At 38.3% G+C, this 14,613-nt stretch overlaps 1 protein-coding gene across 1 annotated transcript in view; it reads left to right on the forward strand.

Annotated features, from left to right (window-relative positions):
• Positions 1–14,613, forward strand: part of SLC49A4 (solute carrier family 49 member 4) — an 89,968-nt gene that overhangs the window by 32,316 nt on the left and 43,039 nt on the right. Inside the window, exon 4 of the mRNA XM_055394839.2 lies at positions 10,276–10,405. Coding sequence (XP_055250814.2) covers positions 10,276–10,405 — 130 coding nt within the window. The remainder of the gene's footprint in view (positions 1–10,275; positions 10,406–14,613) is intronic.

The following is a 14,613-nucleotide window of genomic DNA, read 5'->3' on the forward strand; positions in this document are numbered from 1 at the left end:
CTTCACAGTCCGACTCTCACATCCATACATGACCACTGGAAAAACCATAGCCTTGACTAGACAGACCTTGGTTGGCAAAGTAATGTCTCTGCTTTTTAATATGCTGGATAGCCACATACAAAAGAATCAATTTGAATCCCTTCCTTTCCCCATGTATAAAAATTAATTCAAAATAGATCATAAACCTAAATATAAGAACTAAAATTATAAACTCTTAGAAGAAAACATAGGAATACGTGTTCATGACTTGGGTTAGGTGAATCCTTTTAAAAAAGGACACCAAGAGTACAAATGGCAAAAGAGAAAAATTGGATTTCACTAAAATTGAAATCTTGTGCTTCAAAAGATACCATCAACACAACAACAAGACAACCCACAGAGTGGGAGAAAATAATTGTAAATCATATATGTGATAAGGAACTTGATCCAGAATATATTAAAAAGAACTCTTAGAATCTAACAACAAAAAGTCAGTTTGATTAACGAATGGGCAAAAGACTTGAAATAGACTTTTCTCCAAAGGAGATATACAAATGGCCAACAAGCACATGAAAAGATACTCATAGTCATTAGTCATTCAGTTCAGTTCAGTTCCCTCGCTCAGTCGTGTCCGACTCTTTGCGGCCTCATGAATCACAGCACACCAGGCCTCCCTGTCCATCACCGATTCCCGGAGTTCACTCAAACTCATGTCCATCAAGTCGGTGATGCCATCCAGCCATCTCATTCTCTGTCGTCCCCTTCTCCTCCCGCCCCCAATCCTTCCCAGCATCAGAGTCTTTTCCAGTGAGTCAGCTCTTCATTCATTTCATTTCATTTCAGTCGCTCAGTCGTGTCCGACTCTCCGCGACCCCATGAATCACAGCACGCCAGGCCTCCCTGTCCATCACCAACTCCCGGAGTTCACTCAAACTCATGTCCACAGAGTCGGTGATGCCATCCAGCCATCTCATTCTCGGTCGTCCCCTTCTCCTCCCTCCCCCAACCTTTCCCAGCATCAGAGTCTTTTCCAGTGAGTCAACTCGTCGCATGAGGTGGCCAAAGTATTGCAGTTTCAGCCTTAGCATCAGTCCCTCCAATGAACATCCAGGATTGATCTCCTTTAGAATGGACTGGTTGGATCTCCTTGCAGTATAAGGGACTCTCAAGAGTCTTCTCCAACACCACAGTTCAAAAGCATCGATTCTTCGGCAATCAGCCTTCTTCACAGTCAAAACTGTAACAAAATAAACTTTACAACCTAGTTCAGTTCAGTTCAGTCGCTCAGTCGTGTCCGATTCTCCGCGACCCCATGAATTACAGCACACCAGGGTGACTATAATCAATAAAATGGAAAACACAGTAACAAGTGTTGATGAGAAAGTGGAGAAATTGGAATCCTCATACATTGCTGGTGGGAATATAAAAGGGTACAACCACATTGGAAATAGTTTGGCAGTTTCTCAAAATGTTAAACATAGATTACCATATGACCTACCAGTTCCATTTCCAGGTATATGCCTAAAGAGATGAAAACATGCATCCATGCAGAGATTTGTACACAAATATTCATAGTAAGTATATTCATTATAGTCAAAAAGTAGAAACAATCCAAATGTCAGTTAACTCAGTGGATTTTAAAATGTGATATATCCATTCAATGGAATATGATTTGGCAAAAAAAATAAAGTACTGCTCCAACATGGGTGAATCTTGAAAATAATGAGCTAAGTAAAAGAAGCCAATCACAAAAGACTACATATTATGAGATTCCATTTGTAAAAAATGTCCATAGTACTCAAATCCATAGAGATTGAAAGAAGATTAATGATTGCATAGGGCTGGGAAATTACTCAGTATCATAGTAATCCAAGTCTATGCCCTGACCAGCAGTGCTGAAGAAGCTGAAGTTGAATGGTTCTATGAAGACCTAAACACCTTTTAGAACTAGTACCCAAAAAAGATGTCCTCTTCTTTATAGGGGACTGGAATGCAAAAGTAGAAAGTCAAGAGATACCAGGAGTAAAATTTGGCTTTGGAGTACAAAACGAAGCAGGGCAAAGGCTAACAGACTTTTGCCAAGAGAACGCACTGGTCATATCAAACACCCTCTTCCAACAACACAAGAGAAGACTCTACACATGGACATCACCAGATGGTCAATACTGAAATCAGATTGATTATGTTCTTTGCAGCCAAAGATGAAGAAGCTCTATATGGTCAGCAAAAACAAGACTGGGAACTGGCTCAGATCATGAACTCTTTATTGGGAAATTCAGACCTAAATTGAAGAAAGTAGGAAAAATCACTAGACCATTCAGTTCAGTTCAGTTCAGTCGCTCAGTCGTGTCCGACTCTCTGCGACCCCATGAATCACAGCACGCCAGGCCTCCCTGTCCATCACCAACTCCCGGAGTTCACTCAAACTCATGTCCACAGAGTCGGTGATGCCATCCAGCCATCTCATTCTCTATCGTCCCCTTCTCCTCCCGAACCCAACCTTTCCCAGAATCAGAGTCTTTTCCAGTGAGTCAACTCGTCGCATGAGGTGGCCAAAGTATTGCAGCTTCAGCTTTAGCATCAGTCCCTCCAATGAACATCCAGGATTGATCTCCTCTAGAATGGACTGGTTGGATCTCCTTGCAGTATAAGGGACTCTCAAGAGTTTTCTCCAACACCACAGTTCAAAAGCATCGATTTTTCGGCGATCAGCTTTCTTCACAGTCCAACTCTCACATCCATACATGACCACGGGAAAAACCATTGCCTTGACTAGACGGACCTTGGTTGGCAAAGTAATGTCTCTGCTTTTTAATATACTATCAAGGTTGGTCATAACTTTCCTTCCAAGGAGCAAGCGTCTTTTAATTTCATGGCTGCAATCACCATCTGCAGTGATTTTGGAGCCCAAAAAAATAAAGTCTGACACTGTTTCCACTGTTTTTCCATCTATTTCCCATGAAGTGATGGGACCAGATGCCATGATCTTTGTTTTCTGAATGTTGAGCTTCAAGCCAACCTTTTCACTCTCCTCTTTCACTTTCATCAAGAGGCTTTTGAGTTCCTCTTCACTTTCTGCCATAAGGGTGGTGTCATCTGCATATCTGAGGTTATTGATATTTCTCCCGGCAATCTTGATTCCAGCTTGTGCTTCTTCCAGCCCAGAGTTCCTCATGATGTACTCTGCATATAAGTTAAATAAGCAAGGTGACAATATACAACCTTGACCTACACCTTTTCCTATTTGGAACCAGTCTGTTGTTCCATGTCCAGTTCTAACTGTTGCTTCCTGACCTGCATACAGGTTTCTCAAGAGGCAGGTCAGGTGGTCTGGGATTCCCATCTCTTTCAGAATGTTCCACAGTTTATTGTGATCGACACAGTCAAAGGCTTTGGCATAGTCAATGAAGCAGAAATAGATGTTTTTCTGGAACTCTCTTGCTTTCTCCATGATCCAGCGGATGTTGGCAATTTGATCTCTGGTGCCTCTGCCTTTTCTAAAACCTGCTTGAACATCTGGGAGTTCACGGTTTACATACTGCTGAAGCCTGGCTTGGAGAATTTTGAGCATGACTTTACTAGCGTGTGAGATGAGTGCAATTGTGCGGTAGTTTGAGCATTCTTTGGTATTGCCTTTCTTTGGGATTGGAATGAAGACTGACCTCTTCCAGTCCTGTGGCCACTGCTGAGTTTTCCAAATCTGCTGGCATATTGAGTGCAGCACTTTCACAGCATCATCTTTCAAGACTTGAAATAGCTCAACTGGAATTCCATCACCACCACTAGCTTTGTTAGTAGTGATGCTTTCTAAGGCCCACTTGACTTCACATTCCAAGATGTCTGGTTCTAGGTCAGTGATCACGTTATCGTGACTATCTTGGTCGTGAAGATCTTTTTTGTACAGTTCTTCTGTGTATTCCTGCCACCTCTTCTTAATATCTTCTGCTTCTATTAGGTCCATACCATTTCTGTCCTTTATCGAGCCCATCTTTGCATGAAATGTTCCCTTGGAATCTCTAATTTTCTTGAAGAGGTCTCTTGTTTTTCCTATTCTGTTGTTTTCCTCTATTTCTTTGCATTGATCACTGAGGAAGTCTTTCTTATCTCTCCTTGCTATTCTTTGGAACTCTGCATTCAGATGCTTATATCTTTCCTTTTCTCCTTTGCTTTTCGCCTGTCTTCTTTTCACAGCTATTTTTAAGGCCTCCTCAGACAGCCATTTCGCTCTTTTGCATTTCTTTTCCATGGGGATGGTCTTGGTCCCGGTCTCCTGTACAATGTCACGAACCTCCGTCCAGAGTTCATCAGGCACTCTATCAATCAGATCTGGTCCCTTAAATCTATTTCTCACTTCCACTGTATAATCATAAGGGATTTGATTGAGGTCATATCTGAATGGTCTAGTGGTTTTCCCTACTTTCTTCAATTTAAGTCTGAATTTGGCAATAAGGAGTTCATGATCTGAGCCACAGTCAGCTCCTGGTCTTGTTTTCACTAACTGTATACAGCTTCTCCATCTTTGGTTGCAAAGAATATAATCAATCTGATTTCGGTGTTGACTATCTGGTGATGTCCATGTGTAGAGTCTTCTCTTGTGTTGTTAGAAGAGGGTGTTTGCTATGACCAGTGCATTCTCTTGACAAAACTCTATTAGCCTTTGCCCTGCTTCATTCCGTGCTCCAAGGCCAAATTTGCCTGTTACTCCAGGTGTTTCTTGACTTCCTACTTTTTCGTTCCAGTCCCCTATAATGAAAAGGACATCTTTTTTGGGTGTTAGTTCTAAAAGGGGCATCAGAGGGCAGACACACTGAAATCAAAATCACAGGAAACTAGCCGATCTGATCACATGGACCACAGCCGAATGTGGTCCACTGGAGAAGGGAATGGCAAACCACTTCAGTATGCTTGCCTTGAGAACCCCATGAACAGTAACAAAGGGCAAAATGATAGGATACTGAATGAGGAATTCCCCAGGTCGGTAGGTGCCCAGTATGCTACTGGAGCTCAGTGGAGAAATAACTATAGAAGGAATAAAGGGATGGAGCAAAAGCAAAACCAATACCCAGTTGTGGATGTGACCAGTGATAGAAGCAAGGTCTGGTGCTGTAAGGAGCAATATTGTATAGGAACCTGGAATGTTAGGTCCATGAATCAAGGCAAATTGGAAGTGGTCAAACAGGAGATGGCAAGAGTGAACATCGACATTCTAGGAATCAGTGAATTAAAATGGACTGGAATGGGTGAATTTAACTCGGATGACCATTATATCTACTACTGTGGGCAGGAATCCCTTAGAAGAAATGGAGTAGCCATCATGGTCAACAAAAGGGTCCGAAATGCAGTACTTGGGTGCAATCTTAAAAATGACAGGATGATTTCTGTTCGTTTCCAAGGCAAACCATTCAATATTACAGTAATCCAGGCCTATGCCCCAACCAGTAATGCTGAAGAAGCCGAAGTTAATCGGTTCTCTGAAGACCTACAAGACCTTTTTCAGACCATTCAGGCATGACCTAAATCAGATCCCTTACAATTATACAGTGGAAGTGACAAATAGATTCAAGGGATTAGGTCTGATAGAGTGCTTGAAGAACTATGGACAGAGGTTCATGACATTGTACAGGAGGCAGGGATCAAGACCATTCCCAAGAAAAAGAAATGTAAAAAGGCAAAGTGGTTGTCTGAGGAGGCCTTACAAATAGCTGTGAAAAGAAGAGAAGTGAAATGTAAAGGAGAAAAGAAAAGATATACCCATTTGAATGCAGAATTCTAAAGAAGAGCAAGAAGAGATAAGAAAGCCTTCCTCAGTGATCAATGCAAAGAAATAGAGGAACACAATAGAATGGGAAAGACTAGTGATCTCTTCAAGAAAATTAGAGATACCAAGGGAGTATTTCATGCAAAGATGGGCACAATAAAGGACAGAAATGATATGGACCTAACAGAAGCAGAAGATATTAAGAAGAGGTGGCAAGAATACACAGAAGAATTATACAAAAAAGATATTCATGACCCAGATAACCACGATGGTATGATCACTCACCTAGAGGCAGACATCCTGGAATGCAAAATCAAGTGGGCCTTAGGAAGCATCACTATGAACAAAGCTAATGGAGGTGATGGAAGTCCAGTTGAGCTCTTTCAAATCCTAAAAGATGATGCTGTGAAAGTGCTGCACTCAATATGCCAGCAAATTTGGAAAACTCATCAGTGGCCACAGGACTGGAAATGATCAGTTTTCGTTCCAATCCCAAAGAAAAGCAGTGCCAAAGAATGTTCAAACTACCGCACAGTTGCATTCGTTTCACATACTCGCAAAGTAATGCTCAAAATTCTCCAAGCCAGGCATCAATAGTACATGAACATGAACTGTTAACTTCCAGATGTTCAAGCTGGATTTAGAAAAAGCAGAGGAACCAGAGATCAAATCACCAACCTCCACTGGATCATCGAAAAAGTAAGAGAGTTCCAGAAAAACATCTATTTCTGCTTTGTTGACCATTCCAAAGCCTTTGACTGTGTGGATCACAACAAACTGGAAAATTCTTAAAGAGATGGGAATACCAGACCACCGTACCTGCCTCTTGAGAAATCTGTATGCAGGTCAAGAAGAAACAATTAGAACTGGACGTGGAACAGCAGACTGGTTCCAAATCAGGAAAGGAGTATGTCAAGGCTGTATATTGTCACCTGGCTTATTTAACTTATACGGAGAGTACATCATGCGAAATGCTGAGCCAGATGATGCAGAAGCTGAAATCAAGATTGTTGGAAGAAATATCAGTAACCTCAGATAGTGCAGATGACACCACCCTTATGGCAGAAAGCAAAGAAGAACTAAAGAGCTTCTTGATGAAAGTGAAAGAGGAGAGTGAAAAAATTGGCTTAAAACTCAACATTCCGAAAATGAAGATCATGGCATCTGGTCCCATCCCTTCATGGTAAACAGTTGAGGAAACAATGGAAACTTTATTTTGGGGGTCTCCAGAATCACTGCATATGGGTTCTGCAGCCATGAAATTAAAAGACACTTGCTCCTTGTAAGAAAAGCTATGACCAACCTAGACAGCATATTAAAAAGCAGAGACGTTACTTTACCAACAAAGGTCCATCTAGTCAAAGGTATGGTTTTTCCAGTAATCATGTGTGGATGTGAGAGTTGGACTGTAAAGAAAGCTGAGCACTGAAGAATTGATGCTTTTGAACTGTGGTGCTGGAGAAGACTCTTGAGAGTCCCTTGGATTGCAAAGAGATCCAACCAGTCCATCCTAAAGGAAATCAGTCCTACATGTTCATTGGAAGTACTGATGTTGAGGCTGAAACTCCGATACTTTGGCCACCTGATGCGAAAAACAGACTCATTTGAAAAAAAAGACCCTGATGCTGGGAATGATTGAAGGCTGGAGGAGAAGGGGACGATAGAGGATGAGATGGTTGGATGGCATCACCAGCTCTATGGACATGAGTTTGAGCAAGCTCTGGGAGTTGGTGACGGACAGGGAACCGTGGCGTGCTGCAGTTTTTGGGGTCACAAAGTGTCAGCCACGACTGAGCGAATGAACTGACTGACAGAGTTTCTTTGGAGGATGATGGAAAAGTTTTAAACCTGTGGTGATGATTGTAAAACTCATTGAATTATGCACTTTAAATGTGTGAATTATATATCTTATGAATTATATCTGAGTGAAGCTGTTTACAAAAATGCCAGTAGAAAGTTGGACGAAGAATACAAATAAGGCAATCACAGAAGAAATACAAATGGCCAATAAGCATATGGAAGATGCTTATTCATTTTACTCATCATTAAAAGGACTGTAAATTAAAACAATGCATTAAATTTGTTCCTAAGATTGACAAAAAATAAAGACATTGTTTGTGGTTAGTGTCTTATAGAAATATTGTACCTTTTTGCTAAGAATATAGCCCTAGAGTTAGAATTATCTTACTGAAAGAACATCTAGAAATCACTTAATTTATTCCCTTTATTGGCCCAGAAAGAATAAGCAATTCATTCAATTTATAAATTAATTAATGGGATATATTTGTCTATACTCCAAGGTTTCCTGACTTTTCTGTTAGAGTCACGCTTTTCTACTAAATTAAGCACAGTTAAAAGCTGGGACTTCCATGTGCCAGAATTCTGGAGGGAAAGATTAGGACTCCTAGGAACTTTTCCTTCTATAATGGTGCCCAAACTAAGATTGATCAGATGTTCATTTTACTTTTCATTGTTTCATGTGCGTGTGTGTGCTAAGTCATGTCTGACTCTTTGCGACCCTGTGAACTGTAGCCTACCAGGCTCCATTGTCTATGGGATTCTCCAGGCAAGAATACTGAAGTGGGTTGCCATGCCCTTCTCTAGGGGAACTTCCCAACCCAGAGATCAAACTTGAATCTCTTGTGGCTCCTGCACTGCAAGCAGATTCTTTACCACTGAGCCACCAGGGAATCCCTTTGATTGTTTAATAGCCTACTTTAGTTAGTCTTGTGTTTGTTAAATTTTGCTCTCTGTCTCTTGGTTTCTTTTTTTTTTTTTTTTTGATTTTCCATAAAGCTTATATATTAAGTCTGTTGTACACAAAGCTTTAGAATATCCTGCTGCTGCTGCTGCTAAGTCACTTCAGTCGTGTCCGACTCTGTGTGACCCCATAGACGGAAGCCACCAGGCTCCCCCATCCCTGGGATTCTCCAGGCAAGAACACTGGAGTGGGTTGCCATTTCCTTCTCCAATGTGTGAAAGTGAAAAGTGAAAGTGAAGTCGCTCAGTCGTGTCTGACCCTTAGCGACCCCACGGACTGCAGCCTACCAGGTTCCTCCATCCATGGGATTTTCTAGGCAAGAGAACTGGAGTGGCTTGCCATTGCCTTCTCCGTTAGAATATCCTACTATTGATCAAACAAACCTTTTCCTGTCCTAGTCTTACCAATTTTCTAGTCCAATCTTTATTTTTGAGGACCATGCTTATAAAACAATCATCCTAGGCCTGTTTAAAGATCTTTGTTATAGATAGTACTGTTGGCTTTTAATGGGTTTTCTCCATAGAGTAACATTTGTTTACTGCTTCAATCCTCTTTTTATGTAGTGTACCATACCATAAGTCTGCCATACTTATTTCCTTGTATGACTTCTTACCTACTGAAAGTTATATCTCTGCATGTCAATCTTTCTCACAAGACTGAGCTGTTTTGTCTAGGCAAGTACTATGTTTTGCTTATCTGTATATAACTATTTGCTTATCTGTATTTATCTGTATATACGTTTATAGATATATCTATATATATCTATATATGTATATTGTCACCCAGCTTATTTAACTTATATGCAGAGGACATCATGCAAAATGCTGGGCTGGATGAAGCTCAAGCTGTAATCAAGATTGTTGGGAGAGAGATTAATAACCTTAGATATGCAGATGACATCACCCTTATGGCAGAAAATGAAGAGGAACTAAAGAGCCTCTTGATGAAGGTGAAACAGGAGAGTCAAAAACTGGCTTAAAACTCAGCATTCAGAAAATGAAGATCATGACACCTGGTCCCATCACTTCATGACAAATAGATGGGGAAACAATGGAAACAGTGACAGGCTTTATTTTCTTGGGCTCCAAAAATCACTGCAGATGGTAACTGCAGCCATGAAATTAAGACACTTGCTCCTTTGAAGAAGAGCTATGATTAACCTAGACAGTGTATTAAAAAGCAGAGATATTACTTTGTCGACAAAGGTCCACATAGTCAAAGCTATGGTTTCTCCAGTAGTCATGTACAGATGTGAGAGTTGGACCATAAAGAAGACTGAGTGCTGAAGAACTGATACTTTCGAACTGTGGTGTTGGAAAAGACTCTTGAGAGTCCCTTGGACTGCAAGGATATAAAACCAGTCAGTCTTAAAAGAAATCAACCCTGAATATTCATTGGAAAGACTGATGCCGAAGTGGAAACTCCAAGACTTTGGCCATCTGATAGGAAGAGTCAACCCATTGGAAAAGACCCTGATGCTGGGAAAGATTGAAGGCAGGAGGAGAAGGGGACAACAGAGGACGAGATGGTTGAATAGCATCACAGACTCAATGGACATGAGATTGAGCAAATTCCAGGAGATGGTGAAGGACAGGGAAGCCTCGCATGCTACGGTCCATGGGATTGCAAAGAACTGGACACGACTGAGTGACTGAGCAACAACAACAATGTATCTAAAGCTGCATTGATGCTCAGTAAATATTTAAAGAAATACTTGAAATGCTGAACTTTTTGTGTTGTCTGATTAACATTTTACTTTCTTTGTTTTGTTTTTCAGAATTCGGAGGTGTCTGCTTACTGTTTTCTGCAACTCTAGCTTATTTCCCACCTCGGCCTCCTCTTCCTCCCAGTGTTGCTGCAGCTAGCCAGCGGCTGAGTTATCGACGGAGCTTTTGTAGGTTATTAAGGTAAATATACTTAAAGTCACCGAGTGGTTTTGGTTAGCACCTTTAGGATAATTTCACATTTATCTCAGATAATTTAAGACAGTAGTTTTTCAACAACCTATTTGTCAGGCTGTAAATAATTGATAAAATACTAATAAAATATTTTAGAGGGATTTCTTATCAGAAATCTATCTTTAAAGATTGCTTAAAGGGAAAGCCTTTATAACTTTTGCCTTCTCTGTATTAACACGTATACTGTTATTTACTTAATACTCTTAAAATCAAATCTTTTATATAAATAATTTTCTTTTATAAGGAAACATCACATAATGGTGTGAAATCATGGGTCTTATGTGATTATTATATTTTTCCTAATACACAAATTATTTTGTTCATTATATATTTCTTAATACATATTAAAATAAACAAGTGCTAGTTAATACAAAGTAAATAAATATTTGTTTCATATCACTTAAACTTATCTTGAACCTCCAGTGGGATCATACTTTGAGAAATTTAAATGTTTATTGGTACAACTTAAAAGTAATTAGGTTATATTCTTGACGACTTCAAATACTTGAAGACCTAGTAGTGAATTTGATTCCTTAGATATGCAGACCATCGCCAGTGATTATGATTTATAATTGGGTCACTAGATTTTATCTTTTGAATTTTTTCTCTAATTAGTCGTGATGAGTTTTTATTGTTTCATCAACAACTCTCCCTGGTTACTTCTTTCTTTTCTCGTCTTCCTGTCTCCCACAGATGGTAAGTTGCTTGTGGTCAAGAACTGTCTTTGTATCCTCTATATTAATGTCCAACAGTAATATAATGGGTGACACATATGTAATGTTCAATCTGTTAGTAGCCTTATTTAAAAAAGTAGAAACAGGTAAAATTAATTTTAATAGTATTAATAATATTTATTAATATTTATTTAATTCAGTATATTTAAAGTATTATTTCAACACATAGTATTCCAAGATTATTAATGAGATGCTTTCCATTCTTTTATTCATAGAAAATCTTTGAAATCTAGTGTGTATTTTATATTTACAGCACATCTCAATTTAAATGATAAATTTACATTAGAAATACTTGGTCTGCATTTAGATGTCATTAAGTTTACTATTAAAGTTTTCATTGAACAGTATCTCCCATATTGCACTATTTGTCTAAAGTTAAAGATAACTACTTGCAATTTTTCAAATTTTGAATCAACACATTTTTTATATTATTTGAAAGGTCTTATATTCTATAGGCAGTTATTTGGGCCTTAAATGAAGATCTTTCACTTCTGTAGAATACTTTTTTCTCTTCATAATTTTAAACAAAACTTCCATAGATAAAATAATTTCCTTTATCATCTATCCATCTAAAAATGTTTTTGTTTTTGTGCAGAAATCCAAACCATTTTATAGTTGACCAGAGTATAGGCTCATATTTGGTAAAAATCAATTTAAAATGTTTGTTGAACATTTAATTCAGATTTCAGACAACGAATTTTCTTGATTCATTTTTGACTTTAGGAAGAAGCTTCTTATAAAATTCACTGTGTATTTTTTGAACATATCCCTTAATATTATCCACTTAATTATCCTAAAATTTTTTTATACAACTGACATCATTTTTACTCTGCTGCAATAAGTTGCATTTACCATTGTGAAATATGCAACATATTTTCAGTCTCACATATATTTTCTTTCTGCATAAAATATTCATGAACAAATTACAGTGTTATATCAGTGTGTAAAAAAAGTTAGAACTGAGTGAGTTCATTGACACCAATAAGATCATTAATGGTTTATAATACTAGAAACAATATATGCTACCCTGTGCACACTACAACAGTGTCTTACTCAGTATAGCAGTTAAAGTGAGATGTACTTCTGCCAAAAAGTAAAGCTGTGTTTAATGGAAAATTTCTCTTCACTGTGTTTTTAAATTGAATTTAAATTAATTAAAATGAAATAAAATTAAATATTAATTCCTCAGTTGCACTAGTCACATTTCATATGCTCAGTAGCCACATTGCATAAGTGACCCATGTTAGGTAGCATAGCTTTGTAACATTGTTTCTCAAACTTTGCTTCATAGCCAGCTAATTTAGTAGGCTGACCACCTTTTTTCGTTAAAGAAAGAATAGAAAGGAATAAAATAGAACAGAAACTATTATTATATAACACATAATAATTATACATATATTGGAGTGATACTTTTGTTTCAGTACATACATACTGAATCTCTACGTACTGTAAGTCACTAAGTAAATATTTCTTACTCTGGAATATAGTAAAAAGTTTTGAAAACGACATCTACAGCATCTAGTAAATTGCCTTCCACATAATAGGCAAAGTAATAATATTAGTTCACTTGACTTGTGATCAGTGGCACACATTTGTAAGTTGAGAATTAAAATGACACGTTTGGTTTTTTTCTAATGCTATTTAACCAAGTTTTTCTCCATGCAAAGCTAGAAGTTAGAGAGCAATAGGTAAGCTAGAGAGGTAGGTTAAGGTTAGATTATGCCATCCTAATAATTTCGAACTGTTCTGTGGGAAGTGAGGAGTCATGGCAGGGTTTTAAGGTAAGGAGTTATGGAAAAGACTGTTCTAAGGAGAAAACAACTTAAAATGATGATCACTTTGACCGCAACAAACCACTTTGAGTTTGCTTCTAATTACCTTCGTGTCAAGATCTTTATTCTCTGTTTAAACAGCAGAGTATGAGATCTTTCTTCTCAATTAAAACCCCTTTACACCAGTGCCCAACATTCCTTTTTCTCTTCCCTTGTTCATTGTTTACTCTGCAGGATTGCCTACTTCTGCTTTGGGCTCTCCAGGGGACTTCTTTGGACATGCCATGGTCTATTCCCCTAACCTACCCGTGTAATACAAATCCCTGGCCCTTCAGAGAACTTCTGATATCATTGCTTCCTAGATTAATCAGAATAACTGCTTCTCTAGATTCTAATTCCATTGTCTAGGCAGAAAAAAAAAATCATTGGTTATGGTTCAAAGCTTCCATTATTTACTTACTGTCCACATGATTCCCATCACTTCAGATGTATATAACCTGTGTAACCTAGTGTAAACATTTCTTTCCCTTTATGTATCAGTTTAATGTTTGATGATGGTGGGGTTTTCTTTGGCTTTTAGACTTAAAGAGTAGAGAGTTAAGTTGAACTTGTTCCTTGCTTCAGGATACATGAACACCTTTATTCATTCATTCTTTTCTTTATATTTCTAACTCCCACTCCCTTTTCCCTACCTAGGCCACCTTTCAAATGCATTTTATGTGTATCTCTTTGTGCTTTTGTAACATTTGTATTGTTTTGCATGCTTCTATTTTTATCTAAACAGTGACATATTTTATATCTCATTCTGTTTGGCTTTTTTGTCACTAAACACTGTGGTTTTTATAAAATACTTTTTATTTTGGAAATAGGAAGGTAGAACAGTATAACCTCCATATCCACATAACCAAATATCAACAATTACCACTTTGTGGCCAATATTGTTTCATTTGTACATGTCCCTCTTCCTGTGTCGTGAACCAAATCCCAAATGATAAATCATTTCATCCATATATATTTTAACATGTTTATGTTAAAAAGATAGGAATTCTTTTAAGCATAAATACGTTACCATTGTTACACTGAAAACATTTTAGCAGTAGTTTGCTGCTATCAAATTGGTGTTTCAGTTGTCTCATAAATGTTATAAGTGCTTTTTGTTTAAGTCAGGATCTAGATTGAATCCATGCATTGCAGTTGGCTCAAATGCCTTATAATCTCTAGGTTTCCTTCCATCTCCCTCTCTTTTTCTTTGTAATTGTTTGTTGAGGAGCCAGCTCTCTGTCTCCAAGGTCTGGAATGTGTTGATCATCTCTTTGTAGAGTAGTTTGCCCCTCTGCCCTCTGTATTTCCTATAAATTGTTAGCTCAAACTGCATTCTGATTCAGGTTTTGGTTTTAATTTTACAGAACTACCTCATGCTGTCTTCTTCCATCAGAAGGCAAATGAATCTGGATAACTCTGATTTTGTGGTAGCAGTGCTCTGTTTTCAAGATGTATCTCTGTGCTATGTGTGTACCTAGTTCTCTGTACTCTGTGGTATGAAACCATCACATTTTTTTACCCATTCCCATTGTGTACTCTGCCTCCAACAGAGTACACCACAAATACCGCTGCAGTGACATCCTAATATGCATCACTGAAGACCTAAGAC

Source organism: Moschus berezovskii, chromosome 1 (assembly GCF_049115385.1).
Source record: "Moschus berezovskii isolate FMDL1 chromosome 1, NW_MosBer_1.0, whole genome shotgun sequence".
Lineage (NCBI taxonomy): Eukaryota > Metazoa > Chordata > Mammalia > Artiodactyla > Moschidae > Moschus > Moschus berezovskii.